Source organism: Aulonocara stuartgranti (assembly GCF_965226115.1).
Source record: "Aulonocara stuartgranti genome assembly, chromosome: 23".
NCBI lineage: Eukaryota > Metazoa > Chordata > Actinopteri > Cichliformes > Cichlidae > Aulonocara > Aulonocara stuartgranti.
In genome coordinates this window covers 9,272,400-9,297,946 of record NC_138958.1, presented here as the reverse complement: position 1 = coordinate 9,297,946, position 25,547 = coordinate 9,272,400, and the positions used below count along the sequence as shown (strand labels likewise).

The 25,547-nt window shown below is 40.4% G+C and overlaps 1 protein-coding gene across 1 annotated transcript in view; it reads left to right on the top strand.

The window, feature by feature from the left end:
• sh3rf1 (SH3 domain containing ring finger 1) overlaps nucleotides 1-21,346 on the top strand; it is a 49,960-nt gene extending 28,614 nt beyond the window's left edge. The window contains exons 3-12 of the mRNA XM_082523402.1: nucleotides 1,050-1,325; nucleotides 1,821-1,916; nucleotides 5,569-5,874; nucleotides 10,138-10,248; nucleotides 13,249-13,376; nucleotides 14,084-14,254; nucleotides 15,605-15,888; nucleotides 15,973-16,292; nucleotides 16,744-17,090; nucleotides 17,363-21,346. Coding sequence (XP_082379528.1) covers nucleotides 1,050-1,325; nucleotides 1,821-1,916; nucleotides 5,569-5,874; nucleotides 10,138-10,248; nucleotides 13,249-13,376; nucleotides 14,084-14,254; nucleotides 15,605-15,888; nucleotides 15,973-16,292; nucleotides 16,744-17,090; nucleotides 17,363-17,531 — 2,208 coding nt within the window. The 3' untranslated portion in view covers nucleotides 17,532-21,346. The remainder of the gene's footprint in view (nucleotides 1-1,049; nucleotides 1,326-1,820; nucleotides 1,917-5,568; nucleotides 5,875-10,137; nucleotides 10,249-13,248; nucleotides 13,377-14,083; nucleotides 14,255-15,604; nucleotides 15,889-15,972; nucleotides 16,293-16,743; nucleotides 17,091-17,362) is intronic.
• Nucleotides 21,347-25,547: the final 4,201 nt, after the last annotated feature.

Sequence of the window (25,547 nt, the reverse complement as noted above, 5' to 3'; positions counted from 1 at the left end):
GGTAAATGGTAAATGGCCTGTATTTGTATAGCGCTTTTCTAGTCCCTAAGGACCCCAAAGCGCTTTACACAACCTGTCATCCACCCATTCACACACACATTCACACACTGGTGATGGGGCTGAATGCATGCTTGTGAGCTACATGTCCGCCACTGCTACGGTCCTGGTGTGGATTCTGTCCAATTTCCATTTAAAATGTCAGACTTTATTAATTTTTCTTTACCGTTTTTTGTTGTTCCAACTAAAGAAATGTTAAAACTACACAACAGGAAATGTTTTGGAGCATATATGGAATTTCACTATATTGTACAATAACATCCATCCATCTATCCATTTCCTGCTTAATCAGCTGAAAAAGATAAGTAGTCCTAAAGATAAGTAGTAGTCCCACTGGCTCCAGCACTGGGCAGAAGAGACTAAACAACCCGTCTGATTTCAAGTCAGACTTGACAGGATTGGACAGGCATTTTATTTACATGACTTCTCTCAGTTTTCACACCAGGACAATTAAAAAAGCTGTTTCGAATTATAATCATTTAAAATGTTATGTTTTATAACTATTGTGGTTGCTGTCGTGCACATTTTTGGTAAGAAAACAAGATTTAAAGTATTCTGTCTCATAAATGCAAGATGCTTCTAGCATCTACTTAAGAGTCAGTTAAAAATTCACACAAGCCATTATAAATTTAAACTGTGGATAGTCCTTCTGCCACGTTATTCATCATATATACATGTCATTTAGCTTTTTTTATCATGTTTTTTATTATTTATTTTTTGCATTAATAAGTAATGACTTCTCTAGATATCTGCTGGCTGCTGTGGAAGTCCTGAGAAATTGGCCATTGTCATCAGTACACTGACTTGTGTTTGTTGGCTGTTTGCTTTCATATTGATATTGACTCATGAAAACCCTGTCACTCTGCATCTTTGCATCATATAAGTGTGTTGTAGTTTCTCCTACACATGCTTCAGGCACAAAATGATTGAGCTTTATATGCAGCTGTCCACAACTAAGTTTTTCAATCTTTTCTCTCCCCCTCGGTTTTCAGGGCGTACCCCAGCTCCCGTGTGCCAAGGCGCTCTACAACTACGATGGCAAGGAACAAGGAGACCTCAAATTCAGCAAGGGTGACATTATCATCCTGCGTCGACAAGTGGATGAGAACTGGTACCACGGTGAGATGGGTGGAGTCCACGGCTTTTTCCCCACCAACTTTGTCCAAGTTATTAAGCCGCTGCCACAGCCGCCACCTCAGTGCAAAGCTCTCTATGACTTTGAGCTCAAAGATAAAGAGGCCGACAAGGACTGTCTGCCCTTCTCAAAGGTGAGGCGCAGCAGCACTGCAAACCCACACTTCTGCCACATGGTCAGTGTAGTAAAACAAAAATACCTCTCATTACAGTGACACTCTTTCTTCTAAGCTTTCATTTACTCAGGTTTTGTGTGTATGTTGGAATGTCAGGGTTGTTGACGCCCAGAGAAATGGTTTAGATTTTCAGCCAGACTTCTTGATGAACAGCTGTAATTAGGAACGTCTTAACTACAATAATTAAGCAGTTATGTCTGTCCAGCTGTTGGGTCATGGTCTGCTGTTTATTCTTTCATCAGTTTGTGCCACATGAGCAAAAACCTAAACAAGCTTACTAAGTATTTTTCCAAACACAATGACCCCTGTGTTTTTACTCGTGGGCATGTACCGTTTAATAAAACTTTGCACCCACCTCATTATTTCTGTTCAGTGTTTGTTCCTCAAGGATGAGAAACTCTCTTAGTTAGCAGTATCCTTAATGAGTGTTTTCCTGTCTGTCTGGAATTTCAGGACGATATCCTGACTGTGATCCGCAGAGTAGATGAAAACTGGGCCGAGGGAATGCTGGGAGATAAAATTGGAATTTTCCCCATCTCGTATGTTGAGGTAAGACGACTAACGGGACTCTACAGTGTCACCAATCGCTCCAGGAGCAGGTGTCTCACTAAGATCAGTTCCTTTGAACACCTTCCTTATATATCTCACAAAATATGTATGATACTCCGCATCCTTTTGAAATGCTTATGTTTCATTGAACCATTAAAAACGTCTTTGAAGATTTAGACAGTCGCGGTCTCACTGACAGTCTCGTGTAAAAGCTTTAGGAATAATTTAGACTGAATTAAGCAAATCTTTGCCCTTGAAAGATCATTTCATTTTCACTTGAAGAAACTGTTCACGTGAAGATCAAATAGGTGCGACTCGCTCTGCAAATGTCTGCCTCCTCTTAAATATGCACTCATTGACCACTTTATTATGTGCAGCTGGGATTTCCACACACTGGGTTCTGTAGAGTTTGCAGAGAATGATCAGTTTCCCAAATATATAATACGAAATGGAAATCGTGGATCCATCCTGCTTTGTGTCAGATGTTCAGGCTGGTGGTTGTGTTAAGTGTTCAAGATGTTTCATTGGTACATTTTGGATTAGTTATACCTACTGGGCTGAGCTGGTATGTTAGCCCTCTTCAACCTTCTTTTGATAGCAGATGTAAACCATAGGAAGCAAAAAACAAAAGTTTCCTAAATGAAACTGTTCACATTTTTGGATAATTGGATGATGATGTCTACAGCTGCTGACATTTTTTGTTTTTTGAAATTTGACCGCCTCAAGTCACGTTTTGTGGTTTAATTAGAAATCATGCACCTCTGTAGTCAGTATATCTCCAAAACTGGGCAACTCACCAAAATAATCTATATAAATTATTATAGAAACATTATAGATTTAAATGCATTTGGTGGAGACATGGTGTCCATCAATTAGATTGTGGAAGAATCTTGAGGTTAGTCTGTGCAAGTTTTTCAAAGCTGTGACAGTTGTTTTTTTGTTTTTGTTTTGGCTTTTTTTTTATTTATTGCTGTTGTATGTTTTCTGTCCTTTTATACTCATATTTTTCTACACTGAGTGGGGGTTTTGCAGAAGCAGAATGCAGTGTTTCCAAGGCTATAAATCATTTTGTATCTTAACAACTGAAACTGCAGAATAGAACATTTTGTTGTCTTCTCCCCTCGATGCTAGGCAGTCGTTTTTCTGGTTTCATAAACAGTGGCAGAATCATAGCAAATGTACAGCGACCTAAAATGTTCTTTGTCTCTGCATAACCAGTGAATATCTAGGTCATAGTTTTTTTTTTTCATCGCCTCAGGGGCTTTTTTTGCGTCTTCAGTTGTGCATATGAATTAATCTATAAAGTTGGCCTTATAATTTAATGAGATGAAGGGCTCTCACCTGGTGCTTTGCTCTTAATCCTGCATGTATATTTGTTAATGTGCTGACATGTCAGTGATGAACCTGCACAGGATCTGAGTGTAATGCATAGCTTTTATGTCCTAAGTAGACAGAGCTGCTTGGGGCAACCTGTGACAGCAAGTAAGCACACCCTGTGATTAACTGAACCCTTTTTAGTGTTGCTTCTTTGATTTATACCTCACTGTCAGTCATACATTATGGTGCCTGAAAGGGTTAAAAAGCCTGTGGTTTCATAGCTGGCTTTGAACCATCAACTCTTTCAGACTAAAGCCCCCTGCACAGAAGATGTATCATGAACAGCAGAAATATTATAATTTAGTATTTGTTTGTTCAGTTCAGTTTATTTTAATGTATTAAAAGTCATCCTTAGTCATATTAGTCAAAAAAAATGTGTGCACAAACCTAATGCTAATTGTGTTGACAAATTTGACTAAAGGTAAAGAGGCTGTCTTCATATTGTAGTGTACTTTAGTGTGTTTTGTAAGGGAAAAATTGTCAAAATTATTGCTTTTTATTATTTTTAGTTTGGTTAAACCACAGACACACATGCCAGGAAGACATTCAGTGACCCCTGCCCTGTAACCCCCAGCCACTGGGGGATAAATGCTTATTGTTGGCCTACTGGTTGGCGAGAGGTTTGTGGGGGGTGATTTCTGTCACTGAGTAAAATTGGTCACAAAGAAGGTACTGCGCCAAAGTCCTTGTGATTTCTTTGATTGCTGATCACTTTGATTGCTGTGGTCGGTCATAGTTTGTATGGAATATACCGATTTGTCTGCAAATACTGGCTAACTACTCCCTGACTGATAGTAAAACTAAAAGTGCAATTTAAACCAGAACCAGAGAACTGTCTTCTTCAAAGTAAAAATTGCACCCTTTAAAATGTGTTGGCACAAGCTTTCATCCCATGACAGGAAGCAGCCCCAAACAGCTACTCACTAACTGGTCAGGGGATCCGCTTTTTTTTTTTTTTTTTTTAAACTAGCAATCAAAGGTTGCCATGGAGTTGCCAACTGGTCTCTAGGCCTTTGTGACCGAGGCTTTAACTAAGACCTTGTTTTGGTTTTATATAGAAAAAATAATAGTTATCTTAATTTTATTTATATGGCATCTTCACAAAGTCCTTTTACAAAAAAGCAAAACCAGAATACTAAATTCAGATGGGCAGACATCAGGATCAAAAACATACAGAAGTTAAAACGGAGGAAAACATGACAGAGAAAAAAGTCAACACAGATTATCATCATCATCATCATCATCATCATCATCGTTTATTTATATAGCACTTTAAAAACACACAAGGCTGACTAAAGTGCTGAACAATAGAAACATAATAGATACCATGAGAATAATAAATACGATAAAATAATAAACATAGCAAAAACAATAAAATACAAGTCAGTCAACCACTGAGTCAAAAGCCAGTGAATAAAAATGCGTTTTCAATCCGGATTTAAAAACCAGCACTGATGTCGATTGCCTAATGTGAAGAGGAAGATTATTCCAAAGCTTAGGAGCCACGATCGAGAACGCTCGGTCTCCTCTCAGTTTCAGCCGTGATTTGGGGACTGAGAGCAACAGCTGCTCAGCTGACCGGAGTGAACGAGTGGGGACATAGGGCTTCAGCAAATCAGACAGATACGCAGGTGCCAGACCATTTAAAGATTTAAAAACCAATAAAAGAATCCTAAATTCATTATAATACTAATAACAATGTAAAAGCATTTTTAACACAAAGCTGAACAGCTATTCATAAATGATGCAGGTGAGACGATAGGACTACAAAATATTGCATGAAAGCAAATATGTAAAAATGTGTTTTTAGGAAGTTTGTAAAGAATTTCAAGTGCATAAAAGCTTTTTTGTCTTAGTTAATTATAAGCTTGACAAGCAGCAACCTCTTTTGTGTCTGTAAAGGTGACAGTGCTGACATTGGAGCTTATTCATGTTTTCAAAGCTCTTGGACGCTGATACAGAATCTCTATATTGGTATAAAATTCACTTCTTGTGTTTATGGGTGAATAATTTGAGTTAAATTGAATTGTGTAGACATATGTAAGTTAGACAAATGTGAGACAGGACTGAAAATGTGATGTCCAACTTGGGCACGTTCTTTTCCTCACCCTCTCCAGTCAATACATTAAGAGAGACTTCCCATGACAATAAGATTAATTATAGAGAGTGACAGTTTTCGTGATCATTTTAATGCTTCTTCCCCCATCAGTCCTTCATTTTACTTACTTCCAACTCCTCTCTTCATAACCCTGCTGGCTCTCTTCCTCTCTTGTAGTTCAATTCGGCAGCTCGGCAGCTTATAGAGTTGGACAAGCCGTCCGACTCCAGTGGAGACTCCGGGGAAGGGGCCTCCTCAGGGCCTCAGACAAATGGTGCCCACCGGGTAGGGGAGAAGAAGAACAGCAAGAAACGACATTCTTTCACCTCTCTCACCATGTCGCACAAACCCATGCTAGCACCTCCCCCCCAGCGCCACTCCATGGAGATTAGCGGTCCGGTCCTCATCAGCTCCAGCAACCCCACGGCAGCAGCTCGAATCGGAGAGATCAGCGGGGGCCTCTCCTGCAGCGCACCTTCACAGGTATGATGCCATTGGGGAGTGCTGTTGCCTCTGAATGATGCTATACAAAATTTTTTAGATGGGTTGTACGTGCCCAAACATATGTTACACACAGGATTTTTCAGATAGTCAGAGCTGGAGCAAAACCCAGCATTATATAAACAAGGATTATTTTGAGCCATAAGTCATGCAAAGCTTCTCTAACAGAGTTCAAGAATAAGAATTTGCAGTTAGGAATGAGAATGAGAATAATGGGTCTGCTTTAAACACACAGAGTTGAAAAATGTACATTCCTCTTCACTCCATGATTCTGGTTGAGATGAGTCATTTAACCAGCTGACTTGTAAATATCCTGTTCCCTGGTCTGTAATTGCATAACTTGAAAAAAAGAAAAAGAAGGAAAAACAGAAACCAGCTTCAGCTCTTTTTTCCACAAGATATTTATTGCTTTTCAGAGGCTTCACTCTCCTTCTGTCAGCAATTAGGCCGACTTCCCTTTCCCCCCGTCATACCAAACAGGCCATTGCTCCATCTGAGCGTTTGAAATCATGGATGCGTGACTCCACTCATCCACAAAAATGACTCCAGCTTAGCCCTAAAGGTTTCCACACCAACCCTGACATGACGGCAGCTCACAGCTGCCTTGTGGTTGCCAGCCGGCTGTGATTGAGCTCTGACTTGGTGCTGGGCAAGACAAATGTTTTGTGGGTTTAACTTGGCCTGGAGCTGTCCGTTTCTTAAAGTTTGTGCATCTAATAATAAGTAAATGGTATTTGAAAAGAATTCAAATAGTTGTTGCTTATCAAAGGGAAGTAAAGGCTGTTAAATTGTAATGAATTCATTTCAAGTAATTTTATAAATGGTGCTGAACTAATCTAGTTAGTTTTATTAGGGGAAGGTGGATTCCCTGATACTTACTGGTAGTTTAAATTCCTCGGCATAATAGGAAGGGACCTGTTATGCCTTTTCTTATTTTAGTCATTAGCATCCACTATTGCTTATTTAACTGCTACTGAGTCTTAAGCAGCAGGTTTTCCCATCTCATTCTTAGTTTTTGGAAATCGTATCAAAGCAGATGTATCTGTGAAACCTTGGGACGGTGCATGCTTATTGGCTAGGGACTTGTCAGTCACACAGTGACTACCATGCTTTGTCCCGCTTGTTGATAGCAACGAGAACCATAATTTTAAAATTTGTGGCCATGTTGCATTTAGTATCACATAAAACTAATGATAGAAGACATAAACATATCAGGAAAGTGTTTACAAAAGTCACAGATAAGGGAGCCAGTTTGCCTGTAGACTTTATATAACTAGTTCGCTTTTGCGGCAGAGGAGTCGCCTCCTGCTGGCCAGAGATAATTCATGTAGGTTTAAGGCTTTGCTTTTCAGGCCTGTAAGAAATATTCATTTTTAAAGACACTGCATAGCTATAGTGGCTTCTTTCTGACAGAACATGAACTGAGGGGCTTCATCAAGACCCAGCACAAGACAAGTGGAAGGATTATTTTGAACTACAAATTATGCAGTAGTTGAATCCATTAATCAAAATATGGTAGAGTTGGAGGTTAATATAAGGCTTGTAGTTTATTATTATTTTGAGAGAGATTTTGTTGTTCTGGGAGTTGTCTGGGGAGCTTGCAGCTAAAACATTTTTTCTGTTACTTTCTGATTTTTATGTATTTGTTTTCTTCTCCTCTTTTTTTAACGTACTTACTTCATTGTCTGGTTGCTGCAGACTTTCAGAAATGCTACGTTCCAAAACCCCCTATTAAGCTCAATCATTAATCTTTCATCTGCAGTGAGTGTTTATGTGCTGCTTTGTGAGAGGGAGACAAGGCGAGCGCTTGTCTGCAGTAAAGCGGATATTGAGGATCATCCTGTCTTTTTTCTTCTTTTTTTTAAAACTAAAAGCTTTTCATGTAAATATGATTTACGTATCATCAAAGCCGTCTGTCTGTGCAGAAGGCATAATCAGGTTTATAACGACCTTATCCCAGTAATCATTATCATGATATTTCAGGAATAAAAGAACCTGTATATGTCTGCGTAAAGTGATCCCCCCCCCCTACTGACAACAGTGCTAATGATATGTGTGATTTATAGATCTTTGTTTAATAAAAACACGACAGAAAGAGTCCCCAGGCTTTATACGCACAGATTTTGTCTCCTGTCTCCCGTTTACCTTTTCTCATCTCCTCTTCTTCCAATTCCCAAACAATAGACAAAGGTAAGCCAAAGAAAACAGGCCGTGTTTGAAAGCCTTGACTACAAACCCCAAGGGACACGTATTTATTTAATTTAACATAGTGCACCCTCCTTGTATTTTGGCATTTATTCTTTTCAGACAGCCGTTTCACTAACAGTGCCACTTTTGAGTACAGAGTTAGATTTTTCTTGCCCTCCTTACTGAAAAATACACCTTAGGAGGCGGCTCTGTCTTAGGCAGTCATCCATGGAGAGAGACCACAGGCTACAGGGAGATATTGTGTGTCCAACAGTATGGCCTTGTTGCCAGCACACCATCATGACTCATGTGGATGACTGACTGGGAAAGCCGCCTCTCTTTACATGTCCAATGAAATGTCCTGCTGTGCAGTCACCTGATTTTTTTGTTGGCCTGTAAGGTCATGAGGCCAACTTTGTGGTTATAACTGGAATAAAAAGCCACACATGTGCGTCACTGTTTCAGTGAGAGTCATTTACACACAATGTGACAGGCGAGTCACAGGGTAATTTTTCACGTCAGTTTTCTCCCACACATAGACCGTAGACGTGTTTTTATAGAATTTTGTAGTTTTTAATCCGCCTGTTAGAACTACGGCATCTGCATTAGATTTACTAGCGCTCGTTATTGCCTGAATAAAAACTGGCCTTGTGGGGGTGATTATGCTAATAGGCACAATTGAGCTGTGTGTAGTTACTACAGTGAGTCTCTCTTACCCTAATTAACACAAATGTTTGCCCATTCCTGTTATTTTTGGCCTTTTGATAAGAAGAAAATGTGTCATATGATTTAGTAAATGAGATTCAACTGAAAGAAAAATGCTTAAAAGTATATTTTTATCATTTTCCTGGTGATTTTTATTAGTAAGACCAAAATCTTTTTGGAGAGCACCAAAATTATTGCGTGCAAGAGAAATCTTGATTGTTGACAATACATCCGTCCACTTCAAGGTCACGGGAGAGTGGAGGGTTGTAGGGTCCTGTCACAAGGCTTATTATCGACAGTCCCCTCACTTCTTTTAAAGTTCAGGCGCTATAAACTCTTTTCACTTTTTCCAGTGAGTCTCTTCTCTTTCCTGTGTTGGACTACAGCTGAAACAGATCTGGATATCTGCTGCTAACTAGATGGAATTTCTAACATGAATCTGGAGGCGGTGAAAACCTGCTTCATGTTGCTCTACGCAGACCTCACAGAGGCTGCACAACAAAAGAAAAACCACCAGCTGCAGTCCAAAGTCATGAATGCAGCTACTCGGAGACCATTCCAGTGGTCAGCGAACCGTTTATTGATATACACTTAGGTGTTTAAACTTATCATTAAGGGTACAGGGGAGGTTTTCCAATGTTGTGTTCATGGCAGAAAGACTGTGAACAAATGGTGCAATGCAACAAAGGACTAATGCAAACTGGTTTCAGGGAGATGGGAAACATCGGGCTACAAGACACAGCCGAAACAAATCCAAGATGATGAGACAGGGGAAGCGAAACTAGAAAAGAGGTCCCAGTGACAGAAACTACCAGTATAAAATGGGAAGTCATAAAACAATTAAATACCTAACACGGAAAGGGAGACGGTGAACACAGGATGAAAAACTGAAGCTCAGCTAATTATCTTATTTAGCTTATTATATTAACTTCTTACATTTTTTTTTAAATTTAATATAATATAATTATTATATTTAAACTATATCTATTTATGAATCACAAAAGGAAACAGAACTGAGACAGGAAAGAATAAAATCCTGGAAAAGATAACAGGAGTTAGAAGCTCGAATACAAAACAAAATGACCAAAACAAAGGGCAAACTAAGAAGTAAATATACAGCAATAAACCTAACTAAAATCTAGGGTCAAAAACCCCAGTTGTTGCACAGTTATTTAGCTGTACTGACATCCAAATCTGTGCCATAAACACTCTGTGCTGGGATCAGCGGTGATGCACATATGTCCTCATCCTGTAGGTGTAATTAATCAGAATAGCTGGAGCTCATTTCTATTCTTTGTGTGTGAGGAGTCGTTGCAGTGTTTTTAATGGTCTACATTTGTCTTTTGTTGACAGGTACATATTTGCACAACTGGCCTAATTGTGACCCCGCCTCCTAGCAGTCCTGTTACTACAGCAACCGTCTTCACATTTCCCTCAGAGACGAGCTACACATCCATCCCTGTGGTAAGACTTTAAAAAAAAATTGCTCAAGACAGCATTTGTATGAATTTTAAAGTAAATGTTGATTGTTACTGGGGACTTAAGTGGTCTAATGATCATTGGTTCTCTTGTTGTTGGTTAATTTAGTAGAAAGACATCCACCCACCATAACCTCTTTTTACCCCTCAGCCTGTAAAAGGCTGATAGGGCATTGTTGTCAACCTGCCAGGCGGGCAACGTGGACACCCAAGTTTGTCAATATGACAACTAGAAAACGAAGCAACGTAGGAATTTGAAATTGATGCTATAAGTGCATCTACTAAAAATCTTGGACGACTTTGAATCTCAGTGACCCTGACCTCAAGGTGATAACTGGAGAAGGAAGTCACTCAGGATTTTCACATTCACAACTTAAGTGTATCTACTAAAAATTTCAGTGGCCGGTAGCCTTGATCTCAAGGTCAAAGTGTGAATGCACCGTCAGGCCTACCGGAGCTTAGATGGACTGTATTGCAGGGCTTGTAAAGAGTGGTAGAAGCCCAACATTTAGTACACTTCTTATGTCACTCCAGACTTTCAAAAACAGCATAACATCATCTGGCAATGGCATACATTATACCGGTTATTCTATTGAGATTGGATTAACTGATCCAGTAATCCCCTGAGGTCTAAGTTATCGTCTCTATCACTTGTAGGATTAAAATGTAGGTTTGCGGTTACCATCAATGAAGACTTAAACCTCAAAGCGTTAAAACGTGTTGCCGATGATTGGCCAGACATCCGTTTATGTCAGGGTCTTTTAGACAAAGTTTTGTTCATCTGTATTCTGTGCCGATAATGGTTTTTACAATTCTACACTTTGCAAACAACTTTTTAACAACACCTATATGTAGAGGGAAAAAGAATGAGTGCAGCTAAAAATGTCAAGAAGTTCCTGCAGCCCACACAAAGCAGCACGTACACTTCCTGTCTGTCTGTGTGTATGCTCTGGCATGTGGAGTTTCTGAATGAGCAGGAATGTGTACACAAAAGGTTGCGCTCTCCGCTTCACTTGGGAACCCAACATGATGTTTTTGTACAGATGATTTCTCCAGCCTGCAGGCAACCTAATTATCTCAGCTCAAGCGTCGGCAGCGAACCGAAACGCACATCGACACTCACACATACACACAGCCCGTACGCACACCGCAGGGCTGTCTGAGTGCCACTCTCCTCCCCCAGTGTGTCATGGAAGCTATTACTCTGCTGTGCAGAACTGCCAGCATTCGGTTTGGGAAGACTCATCTCGCTCCTGGATAGGAGAGTCCTCTTCAGCATCATTCCAACACACTGGGACTTCATCTGGGTTTTTTTTTTTTTTATTTAACAGTTTACGATTTTATAATGATGTGTTGTTTTCTCTTTTTTTTTGATTATTTACTGTGTTTCATTTCCAAAGTTAATTATAAACCCGGATTAACTGACTCCAGAACTACGACTCATGGCAAAGAGAAAACAAAAGGATTCATAACCAAAGTTTGAACACAAATTATAACCGGTTAATGCCAATATATGTTGGTCCTGCCAGGTTAAATTGTTATTAAAAAATATGCCAGCCATAAGTACTAAATATACGCAAGTTAAAAGGACATTTTGTCACCATTTTGGAATGTAGAAAGAATAAAAGGGTTTGGGAAGAGCTCAAAGCGATGTGAAGAGGAAAAAAATAAGATGAAGTTTCACTAGACCCAAAATTAAATCTGTTTGATCTTTATTCAGAAGAACAAATTTCCACTAAAAAGAATATTATGTATTGAAAGATAACAAGAACATCTGTTTGAAAAGCTTCAGGGGCCATTTTTGCTGTTGTAAAAGAATGTCATTTTCCATTTATTTTTTTAAAAGAGAAAAACAAAGCTGTTAAAGACAGATCCTTCTATTCAATTTTGCTTATGTGAAGTTGGGTTTTGTTGGTAGCAGGCTAAGCAGGGTAACACTTTTTGCTTCCTCCTGCTCTTGAGGGGTTCCCAAGCCACATAAAACATTCTAGATCTATCCTAGACCTCCTTCAAATTGAGCATGCCCAATAATCTCCACAGGAAAGCAGCCAGAAAGCATCTTGTTTAGATGCTCCAATGATACCACCAAAGAGATGGAGAACTTGGGTGAGCACTAAAAAGTTTCCTCCTGGACCTGGAAGGGAAGCCTGTTGTCAAGCATCTGGTAGCTGTGATCCATATGGCTCAACTGAGCATATCCTGAATAAATATGTGTTTGCTGTCCTTTGGTTTGCCCATCCATCGTAACATATTTTAAGGTAGAGTGCAATGGAGGCTGGACAGCAGACAAAGGCAGACATCAGATAACAAGTTTATAATTTTCAAACATGAAAAATTAATCTTGTGAATTTTTGACTTCTTTCTAAAATTGTACTTCTGCTTTGTGTGGTGACAGAGGAAGTTGGTGACTTATATTTTAATCCTGTAATCCTAGAAGCACAAAAGACATACAAAGAAAATCCCCTAAAGGCCTCCAGTCAAAAGCTTGAGCCTCTTTTGACCTTAAAGACGTTCACCAAGGGAAAACAAGTGAGTCAAGATGAATCTACTCATGACTGGTTTGAGGGTTGCTCTCAAGTGTGCCAACAGACATGCTTTTCACTTCATATGTTCCCAATTAAATACTGCAATGGATTTAACATCAAGCTATGCGGTATCCTAGCAACAAACAAACAAGCAGAAAAGGAGATCCTCCGTTGCAATGGGACGTCGGGGACGAGACGACGGAGGCTGCCAAACCACTCTCCCTGGTGTTGACAGCTGGAGGGAATAACCCAAATGACAGATGATCTCTCATTCTTCTTCTTCCTTTGTTTCTCATAAACAAACTGGTTTCTGTGCTTATGCAACGTGCAGTCTGTTTGGTTTTTTTCTTCTTCCTGTGGTCCATTCTGCTTTTTTTCCTGATCTTTCTGATTCAAACTGAGAGGAAATAAGTGACATAGTGAAAAATAATGTGATTTTTTTTTTTTCCTTTCCTCTATAGGATGCTCTCCCACCACCCCCACCGCCTCCCCCCCAGTCCTCCGTCGGTGGAGCTGCATATTCGCTGGCTGCCGGACAGAGACCCTCCCCCAGCATAAGCGACCAAAGTGGGAGACAAAGACCCACAGTGTGAGTAATAAAAACAGTCCCACATGAAAATATGCAGTCTTCTGAAATGTGCAGTGAAATGTCACAAGCGGTTTGTGCACTGATGGCCCAAAGCCTTAATGCACATGCTCGGATCAGAGGGAGGAAATCCTCATCTGTCTCTCACACAGCCCCCTCTTTCTCCCTCCCTCCTCCTCATCTGTCAGTTGAGAGTCTGCAGAGTGTGAGCTTCTGCTCAGGTGAAGGGGTCAAAGTCTGGGAGTGACAGTCTCCTGGGTCCCATTGGTCCATCCACTCGGTGACCCCTCACTTTTGACCCTTTCACCTTTTACCCTCATTACTCCCTGAAGACAAACCACCACCTGATAAGAATTAGATCCACTCATGCCTGTTTTCCTGCCATTGCATGCATGTCAGACTCATCCATTTATGTTCCCTCGCAGACAACACTGAAATCAGACTGAAAACATCCCAGCTGAGGCCTGTTTTTTTTTTGGCAGCGGCAGAGACATGACCCACAAATTGTTTTGTCCTCCAGTGCAGATTTTCTCTGGGTCAGAGGGCACTGTCTTTGCTGGAGGCTCCCAGAGGAGCTGATGACAGATGTACTGGATGATGGGATGAACGCAAAGCAAATGGCATGCTTTTATTCCAGAGGGGAGAAAGTCCGCCATGAAAGCCATGTATGTGTCTGGTAAATGTCTCATCTTTGTTTGTTTTTCATGCAGCTATGTGGCAATGTTTCCCTACACTCCTCGAAAGGAGGATGAACTGGAGCTGAGGAAAGGAGAGATGTTTCTGGTGCTGGAACGCTGTCAGGATGGCTGGTTCAAGGGCACGTCCATGCACACGGGCAAGATTGGAGTGTTTCCTGGGAACTACATGAGCCCCGTCAGCAGGTCAGGTTATTCTTATCAGCATACTGTATACACACACACAGGTGCACTCGCTTTCACATCCTTTTGTTTATGATGCAAAGCTATAGCATAAAAATTCCTCCAGTTTGCTGATAGTGTAAAGTATGCTGTGTTTTATTGATAAAGCCACACCTGATGTTTATTCTGCACAAATGCTTTTTGCTGAGTTATTGAACCAGCTTAGCAAAGAATAACTCCCATAAAAAATACATTTTGCTGCATAAATTCCTCATGAGAGTTTTTTGTTTTCCTGCATTCAGCTTTCAGTCTGACAAAATTGTAGACCTCATTTAAGGTTTTAGCAAGTTTTTGGTTTATGGTCAATTTAAACCATAACCGTGACTCTTATTAGTCACAGTTTAAGACCAGAAATCTTTACCTTCTTATGGCTAATGTAATTTACTAAATGCTACTTCAGTTCCAAACAACCACAGAGAGGCACACAGACTTAAAACTTTCCAGATTCTTTCAGGGTCAATAAAATGATTGGTACAGCTGCTCCTCCAGGTGCTAAAATCAAAAGTGTTGTCCAGGCATCATCGACAGAAAAGTGTTTATGAGGTGGATCGGGTAGTGGTAAGCTACTTAAATCTGGAAATGATCCTTCTAAAAACAGAGCTATGGTGCTGTGCATTTTTATTTGTCCATTTATAATCTTCCGCTTATCTGAAGTCAGGTCACAGTGACTGCTGGCGAAGCCGGGTATTCCAGACCTCGCTTTTCCCAGCAATGTTTTCCAATTCCTCCTAGGGGATCTCGAGGTGTTCTCAAGCCAGCCAGGAGAGCTGTGTAATCCCCAGTGAGTTCTGGGTCTATCGGTTGGGTACAGCTCGTAAACCTCCTAAGGGAAACATCCAGGTGGCATCCTTGTAAGGATGAGCGGTCTCCTTTTTGACACAAAGGAGCAGCATCTCCACTCTGAGCTCTTCACCTTGTGTCTAAGGCTTAGCCCAGCCACCCAGTGGGTTAGCTAATTATGTTAGCTTGTACCCGCAGTCTTGTTATTTTCAGACACTGCCCTCACCATCACTTTTAAAGATCCTGAAATATTTATACTTTCTTATTTGGGGCAACAACTGTCCTCCAAACCAGAGAGAACAATCTGCTCTACTGGAATATTTGGTTATCATAAAGTCAGGATCTTATATTTGATGTACTGAAATCTTAGTTGTCCAGGCTGTGATTAATCTTTTCTGAAACTCTAATATATTGGTGTTCTGGATGCTAGTGCACATACTAGAGCTGCCGGGCACACTTCACACTAAAGATGCATCTCATCATATAAAGCTGCACTGTGTCTTACACCTTTTTACTTCCTCTCTCCCTCTGCAGGACAGCGTCTGGGAGCTCTCAGCCCAAAGTGCCCTTGAGTCTGTGCACTCAGGCAGGCAGAGGTGTCACCATCGTCAGCCCTTCTTCTGCTCCCCTTGGAGCCATTGTTTCAGGGCCTGATTTTAACAAACCGCTGACTGTATGCCCCGCCGTTGCACCTGCCAACTCCCAGCCTGCAGCGGTGGTCACCACAGCTCAAACAGCCACAGGCCAACAGCCAAAAGTCTCACTGCACGTCACCTCCCAGATGACCGTGAATCAGGCTCGCAACGCGGTCAGGACAGGTAAACTCACTGGCTTAAAATGGATTTTGTCCTTTTGTATGAAGACAAATTTAAACCTTTAATTTTCATATATTGAATTTACAGCTGCATGTCACAGTCAGGACAGGCCCACAGCAGCAGTGACACCAATACAGTCTGCAACACCCGTGACGTATCTCCCACACCTCGCAGTGTGCTCGCAGCCCGGGTCAAGCCCTGCACAAGGCTGCACTCGAGTAGGGGTGGCAATGGGCTGCGCAGCTGCCTCCTTGACCCCACCCAATGTCAGCGCTGCATCTTTGGATAGTGACGCTTTGAGACCTGTACCTGTCCTCGCTGTGCCTGTCAACCCTGGGAGCAACTCCGCTCTCAATCCCACATCTAACAATGCAGCTCCTGCCTGCAGACTGGATAAAGACATCAAGGTTGGATTTGTTTTTAGACACTCTGGAAGAATTTAAATGGTCTCCAATTGTCTGTTGCTGTTTGTGTTTTTAATAGATACCTGTTTTGTTTTTTTCCGTCATAGTAATGAATGTCTTCATTTGTAGCAGATGATTGAAATGCCCTGGGAGACTTAATTTTTATTTAAATGTTAATCATGCAGGGACGATTCACCAGTAGGAACAACAAGGAGGGCTGTTATATATATATTTTTTTAATGTCTGCTTAACAAATAGATGCCATGTTTTTACACATCTACCTTGCCTGCAAAAATAAAAAATAAAAAATTGGAATTTGTCCCACCACAGTTTTTCGTTTGCGTAGGGAGAAACGAACAGGTCCAGACATTAGATTATGTCTGTCTGCGCGTCTGAAAATTACTTCTCATCGCCTCAGGGGTAAAAAAAAAAAATGCTTGTCTTCATTTTGCAGAGAGAAAAGAAAAGTCTTCTGAAGCTGTTGTCCTCCAATAAGAAGAAGTCTCGCCCTTCGCCCCCCTCCTCTCCTACCCTTGAGGCTGAGCAGGCCACTGCTGCTGGAGAGCTGCTACATGGCGCTGTGGGCCCTGACACCTCCCCTCCCTCTGGCCCAGCGAGCTGCCTGGACTCTGAACCTGCTGCTGCTTCTGCCTCGTCATCCTCCTCCTCCTCAGTCCCAGAGTCCTCCCATCGGAAGAGCAGTCCCCTTGATGGATGTGTTCCTATCGCTCCTCCTCCCCGCCAGCCCTGCTCCTCTCTTTTATCTCAACAGCATGACGCACGTCCCATCATATGTGAGAGGTAAATGCGCTGTTTCTTTGGACTGTTTCAGATTATTGTTTATCTGTACAACTAGATCAATCAATAGCCAGATTCATGAAGGCCTGTTTAGACTAGAACTTTGTGTCCATGTTATGGTGTTCCTAATTCAGTTCAGTTTGAGTGGGATATATACACTCAAATTTTTCCATGTGTGCATGTTGTTTGTTGTTTTTAAATCTGTTTCCAGGACACACTCATTGCCATTGTTGCAGTGTGTATCATTCACCATCTGCCTGGCTATTCTCTTTCAGGTACAGGGTGGTTGTATCATATCCTCCCCAGAGCGAAGCAGAGCTGGAACTTAAGGAGGGCGACATTGTGTTTGTTCACAGGAAGAGGGAAGATGGCTGGTTCAAAGGCACGCTGCAGAGGAATGGCAGGACGGGACTGTTCCCTGGCAGCTTTGTAGACATCATTTAATACACGCACGTATACACACAAACACACAGTGATCCATCTGACTGCTGCTAGCCTCGTTAAGGTGTCACTGCTCCCAAGGTTGCTTGGACAGGTCAACCACGATGACACTTCAAGTCTTGAAATAGACCACTCGAGAGCGCTGCAGAGAAAAATCAATGAAAGCACATTGGACAGAGTTAGAGGAGAGCACACACTATTCATGAACTTTTCTTTACTTTTTTTTTGTTGGTTATTTATATCTTTGTAACAATTCAACTGTTAAATGTGTGCCTTGTACTGTTCCTCACTTTATTGTACATAAGGACACAAATATGATTAGTCCTAAAACATCCAATATGAACTGTTTATCCGTATGTTACACATTTTAACTTATTTCATAGATCAACCTTTTTGTAGTGCCACATGTTAAGGGGTTAAGTAAAGCACACGCCTTATTTTAATACATCAGATTTGCTTTTCTCTATATGACTGCTGTTCAGACTGTCAGAAGGCAGTTGTACTAGGTGGAACAGATCAGAACAAATTGTGCTGCAGAGTAGAAAATAAGATACTTCTCCTCCTCCGAAGGCATTATTGAATCCGGGGGATCCTAACAGAGATCTGCTGTATTGCACATTTGAGTACTCCGCTTTGACAAATTATTTCTGTGTGCCATTCACAGGCATCTAGTTTTTTCTCGCAGTGTGGTTGCAGTGTAAAGGGCTGATACTGCATTGATCAAACATTTGCATGTGATTAGCAAAGCCATCCGCAGGAGACAAAGTGCTGCGGGACTGTTTGGCTCTGCCGTTTTTAATATGCGAAAAACACACTCCAAAATGGACTCAAATGATGCTTACTTTGTACCTTCTTTATATTTACTGACCAGAGTAGCTGCTCTCCTAACCTCCCTCGGCAGTAGCCAAACCTGGACAGAGCGCTCCATCACGGGAGCGACATAACATTTCAGTAACAGTGCACGGCCGATTCCTTTCAGTGTGTATTTATTTTATGTTAGCTACACATTTCAGAGACGCTGACACCTGCTGCTCGTAGAGAGAGTGTCATATAACTAATCGGGCTCCGTTTGTGAACACGAACTCATTCCTAATGTGACTTGTGGCAATAAGAAACACTGCTAGCTAAAGCACAGAATGTTTGCCTAAAGTAGCATGTTGTATCACTCCACAGGAAGAGGTGCATTCAATCTGTTGAATCCAATCACAAGTTTTTATTGAAATCAATCACATTGAGCCCTTGATTTTTTTCCCCCCCTGTTTTTCATGGTTAAGCGATTCAAAGTTTGTTTCTTGTTTTTCTGTTAATTGTTGTACTGACTTGAATTACTATAAGATTTCTTAGTGATTGGAGGGGATTTGGCTGTAGGTTCGGTGCTTGTTGAACTGAAAATGAATTAGCAATTTTAGAATACTTTTAAAAAAAATGAAAGTGTAATCTTCATAAAAGATCATTCTTCTTTGCCTTGAAGTTGACCAGTTATGCTCATTTTTAATTTTGGACTCGAGTATTAGCTTTGCACAACTCACAGTTGGAAATAATCCTTCTTTATCTTATACTGGGCATTGGTGCAGCCTCTAAGTTCTTCCTCTGAAACAAGCAGTTTAGTTCCTCTACTTTTAAACCAGCTTTTATCTGATTGGCTGCACCTAACAAACAAAAGGCTTTTGATGATAGAGGAGCCAAAATTGTTCAGGAGGCATGCGGTTTTTCACTCTAAGAAGGTCCTGGGTTCAAATCCAGCAGTGAGTTGGGGCATTTCTGTGCAGTTTGTATGTTCTATGTGGTTTCTCTCCAGGTGTTCCAGCTTCATCCACAGTCCTTAGACTTCCATTTTTAGCTGAACTAGTGTGAATGTGAGCATGAATGGATGTCTGTCAATCTGTGTTAAACCTGTAATAGACTGTACCCCACATCTTGCCTATTGACAGCAGGAATTGGATAGGTAGAAGGAAGTGGACAGATGGTTTCTCTATTATTATGTTAACAGTTTTAATCTGGTTATCTTTTAGTTATTAACTTAAAGAAATTTAAACAAAATGTGTTTTTATTGGGGATTTTCCTGAATTTTATATATTGTTCACATAATTTGGGAAGCATGGTGTTACAGTAGGAACTTCCGGTCCATCCGGCCGGTGTCCTCTGTGAGACGGCATCATTAGACGACAATGGAATCAAGAAGAGGAGAGGCGAGTGCAATGGAAAGCCAAAGAGCCGATCCAGCTGGCACCTCTGTCATACATCACTTTTGACAGAAACCTTTAGATTGATCGTGTCAACTTAAAAAAAACAAAACAAAACCCCAAACTCACTTCCAGTTTAGAGGACTAAACGTACAACAGTGTAAAAAAGATAACTGTGTTTGCTTGATTTAAAACACAATACATGAAGTAAACCTGCTAGTGAAATATGTGCACCTTTAGTTGTTTGATCCTGATCAATCAGATTTAAATTTAAATCCAATTCACTGCCCACCCTGTGGTGGGTCGCTCTGCTTATAGAGCTACATTGAGTCTACAGCTTAGCAGTTTGTGCTTAGATTGGATCACTTTTAAAGTCTTCTACCTGGTTTCAAGTCAGTATGATTAGTGTAGACACACTGGGCTCAGGTATAAATGCAAACAATGACAGGACCAATAAATAAAGCTTGAAGGATAGCTTTATTCAGAAGGACAGGACGCTGACATTTTACAGAGCCAGAAGTAGAAAAATCTGTCTGAAACCAGGAGTTTACTGCACTCTGATGCTCGAGCTTAATTGGTGACCTCATTATGTCAAACTTTGGCCATTTATGATAAAGCATCCACCTTTGTAGCAAAAGCTGTATCACAGAAAAGAAGGAAAAGCATGGTAGGTTCACTTTAAAAAGCCCTCTGAAAAATCAATGAAACCCTTTAGAGTAAACGCATTACTGTGAACCCACCCCCCACCTCCTCGCCTAAGGGAACCTCACATCAGTTAATGTAATGTGACTTATTCATCAGATTTTTTCAGGAAGTCGTTTGAGGTCCGTGGGGTGTTTAAACATGTTGAGGCAATCACTGAATCGTGCCAAATTTGGCTTTGAGAAGGAGTTTAACGACTGATTTAGACCCAGAGTTTCAAGCGTCTGTGATAATTATTTTTTAAGTCTTTTGTTGTTAATTGAGGGGACCACTGTGTAACTGACTGCTGGAAATATGTTGTCATTTGCTTGAAATTTGGAGCGAGGGCGGAAAGCGATGGTACAAATCACTGTTAGGGCTTCTTTTTATATAGAATTAATCTGATGTTTTCTTGTCGTCTTGGCCGTCACCACACCAACCTCAGGCGCTCTGCTCAAACTCTCCCTCATCGAGTGTCTTTTCATTTCACTGGGAAGCCTTTAATATACAGACATACTCCTACACAGAGGCACACAGTTATACTGGCGTACACACTACCGCACCGTTTCAAATCATACTGACGTCTCGTACATGTTTTTCATGCATAGGCTGCACAGTTTACAACTCAGAATATGAAGCATATTGAATGAAGACTAGTAATTATTTCTTAAAATAATTACTAGTCTTCATTCATCCAAACACACGGCAACATAAGTTTGCTCAATCCAGCTTAACAGATTTCTTATATGCCAAGGTGACTTACTTGATTTTTTTTGTTTTTTTAAGTCTGTCGATCATCTGTTATGTCTGAAAATGATGAAACTGAAATTGACGTGTTTGGCACAAATCTGTTATGTGAAAAACATTCTGAAGTATTTGAGGGAATCGCACTTTTTTTTTTTTTTGTTTTTTGTAAAAATCTCTAAAACAATAAAAGCTAATGGTTTCCATATTTTTCTGAGGCTTGGTCATCATTTTGTGAGGGCACTCTGGTGTTTTCTCCAGTGACTGTGTGTCACGTCACAGCAGATGTATCTGACCTGGTTAGTAATCAGAAATATGAAAAAGTAAAGTGCTGTTATTTATTATTATTTATTACCTTAAAATGTACGGGCTCTCCATTTATCTGAAAGTACAGCAGTGTGCAAAAGTCTTGAGCCACCCCTCACTTCTTTATATTTTGCTAGGAAAATGTGAAATGTATCCAGTGATTTATTGAAATGTAAAAAAAAACCACTTGGAAATATATAAGGCAAAAACAGAGTTTTTAGTAATGAGCTTGAAGGTCAATATTTGGTGTGACCACCTTCATTCTTCACAACCTGAACAATTTTAAGCTTTCCTATAGTTTCTTTAAGTAGTCGTCGGGTAGGATTCTTGTAGGACATTCAAAGCTCTTCTTTGGATGTTGGCTGCCTTTTGTTCTGTTCTATATCTACATGATCCCACACTGTTTCACTAATGTCGAGGACTGGGCTCTGGGGAGGCCAGTCTGACTGACGTGTGTGGTATTTTCAGGTATTTTACTGCATTAGCATCGTTGGGATCGTTGTCATCCTGAAAAATGAAGCTTTTACCAATCAGACACTTTCCAGATTGCATTATAAAGTGGTTCAAAATCAAGTGGTATTTTTCTGATTTTGCAATTCCTTTAATTTCGACCCACAGCACCAAGATCACTGGCTGATATAGTTACATACAGTTCCAAACCAGCGCAGAACCTCCACAGTTTTCACTTTTCAAAATTTGAATTCTTCACTTCATGAGACCTGTTGGCACTGATTTTCAGGCTGGTTCTTGTGTAATTTGACTTCCTCTGCATTTTCCTTAAGAATGACATCTTGGCCTTTCCATTGAGACCATTCCTGGTGAGGCTGAAGGACCAGATCCATCTCTCCAGCTTTTGCTGGATTTGGTTTTACTATTTCTTAAGGACATCACTTTAAGATATTAATCATCTGATGTAGATATTTTCTTTAGGCCTGCTATTACTACTTTTTGTCCTAAATATTTATTTTTTATGGCTGAATGAGTCATAGGTCAGTGTTAAGTGGCTTAACAAACGAAAACTCTTCTGAATACTGTCCGGTAGAAGGACTCGACTAAAAAGAAGCAGAAAAAGGAGCCAATGTCCAAAAACAAAAAAACTTTGCCAGATCTTCAGAAAGCCTGCAGAACTTAAGTGTGACTTCTTGGAAGCAAAACATAAAGAAATAAGTGGTGACAGAAGACGTCTCCACAGTACTGTAAACACACACTGATTATTGCCAGGAAGAGAGATCTTTGTCCATCAACTGTATAAAAAAGATGGCCACCTTGACATAAACTGGCATTTCAAAGCCACAGTGTTAGCATTCTGGCTGCCATAGTGTTACCTTTAGGAGCCACATGTGTCTATATTTGGACAAGTAGTGAGAGTACAGACCCAGGTGCCTCCTAATTAAAGACTAGAATTTGACTCACCTCAAGGTGGAGAACTTCTCAGGCAAGCTGCATCACACAGCAAACCACAGTGGAGAGGCCCAATTCAGTGACTGAAGTTAGCAGAGGTGAAGTCTAACAGATAGCTATTGAGTACAGCAGCTTCAAATAAAACTGAAAAGTGTAACTTATTGAAAATAAAAACTGAGCCTCTTTTAGCCCAGGCCTGTCACATTGTCATGAGAACTTCTACACTTCCCTTTCTGTCACTCTTCACCATAGACGGTATAAAACATGAATATAGTCACAGTGAAGCCACCTGCTGGTTTGTGAAGTCCTATTTTGAAGCCTAGAGATGAAACCAGGTGTGATGAGTGAGGGTCCGTCTGACTGTCAAACATAGGGTACATGTTCTTTAGCTAACGTCTGGTGAAAGCTGTTAGCCGATGACCTTTCTGACTTTTAAAATAACTAACATTTACAAAATTAACATATTTTATTCATTATAAGCCAAAATGCCTGACTAAGTCCATAAACCTCTCATTAAGATAATTACTGATGTCAGCACCTTAACTTTTTACAACTACAGATAATGCCCCCTGGTGGCCTTTATAGAGAATGGCAGTTTTAAGGCCAAAAACTGCTTTTTATCCAGTAGCTTTGTATTTCAGTTCAGAAGCTGACACTCTAGAGTAATCATATTCAGAAATATTTACCAGGATTATTTATTGAGTATTAAAGCATCTTTCATTTGTTCCACTTTATATTAGAAGTGGCTTATCTGATTAATTGAAACCAAAGTGTTTCAGAAACAGTGGCGTATTTCTTGGTGATCAAAGGCTCTTTTTTTCAGCCGTGTCTCAGACTGAACTAACGCTCTGAAAGCCTGGTGGTGTGGTGGTGGAGGAGGAGGGCAAGGAGGAGTCATGAAATAAAGAAAAGAACAGTAACAAGTGCAATACAAACTAAGCTGCATAACAACGACAGCAAAGAGCTGGGTGCTTCAAATTAAATCTATTTGGGTGCTCATTATAGTATCTGCTAATAAACGGTTGTTACTGCCAAGCAGTGTCTCCCATGACTTACAGCAGAGTAAAGAGAGGTGAGCCTTCCCAGAGTGTTCAGCTGGGAAATGTTGACAGGAACTGACAAGCACCCAGAGAGGTCATTGTGTTGCACACAGCTCCCTGCAGAGGATGGGTTTCCATGGAAATAAGTTACTCCAATATATAAGTATGAGACTATAGTGAGGAGGAATAAGGGGGAAAAAGTGTTTTGTAAGGAACATTTACACTTTAATCATTGTTTGTAATTCTAGGTTGTGTTATATCATCTGTCCACTTGGGTTGTTGTGCTTTAGTAGATTATGCACATGTGCTAAATCTGTTGCAGGAATATTTCAGGTTGACAGGACTGTGAGTTACAGGTTGGGTAGGGACTGTGTGTAAATATAGGCAAAGCTATGTATGCACAGCCCAGGTAAAATATTCAGAGTTAGGAGTGCTGTGTAGAGTTAAAGAATTAAGGCCCCAAGGTCAACAATTCTTGATAACGTTTAAGCACAAGGCGTGTGAGCTGATTCAATTGACTGCAGCAAAAGGAATCAAGTCCTCCTTGAACTTTTTAACAGTGCCCGAGGAAACGGGCAGGAGTTATGTGCTTGGCTTCTTGGAATAGATTTTCTGTGCAATTATACCAGAAAAGTAAACGTGTGTTTTTGTAGGGCATGAAGAAAAGGTGACAGCATTTAAAAATAACCCAATGATCAGGCAAAATAGTTCCAGGAACTAAATAAATAAAGTGTTTTCTTTCTCTGAAAAGAAATTCAGTCCAGTGTCTCTCTGATGCACAAGCACACCTAATGAACTCTCGGTTGACAGGCTTAGAGTCACCACATTTAGAGAAATCAAACTGTTTGTAGTGTTTGCATTTTGTTCCTTTTATACTGTGTATGATTCACAGCGCTCAGGGCTACATATCCACTCTGGCACAGGTGATGAATGTGATTTTGCTTCAGCAAATCAATCTGGCAGAATAAGTCTCAGACTGATGAACTGTCCAGGTGTGGGCCAAGGCCACCCAACCGGTCTCAACATGATTCATTTTTTTTCCTTTTTTCTTTTTTTTGTGTGCACTGATGACAGATTTGCTTTTCTTCATGAGATATATTTCCACAAGGGAACAATGTGGAAAAATGAATGGCTGCAAATAGAAATCACAGTGTTATTTCACTGGCAGTAAGATAAAGATGAGGTATGCTGTATTTATTTGAAAAACGTTAAAGTTCCTGTGCTACATCAGTTAAAACAATAAATATAATTTCTAACAAAAAAGCCCATTTTAAAAAAAGTAGCTAGGATGTAACAAAATAAAACAGCTTACTGAGATAACAAGCACTCTAACAGCTAAATCAAGGGAAGTAAATAAGCTAGATAAATAAAAATATTTTAAAAAATATATAATAAAACTATGTCAGAAGCTTTTGAATATATTACAATAAAGTGATTCTTTAAAGTAAAATAGATCAACAAAAACGAATAAAACGGTCAGACTAAATATAGCAAAACAAGCACAGCAAATGTCAGATGGCAAAGTGGGTCAGTGTACACACGGTGTAACGTACAGTGGACAGTGTAGGGTGGAACTACAGTGGCTGGGTAAAGGTAAAAAAAAATCACCAATCAATCAAAGCAGTGCTGGTTCAGTTCAGCCAATCCAGCGTTACCACAGCGCC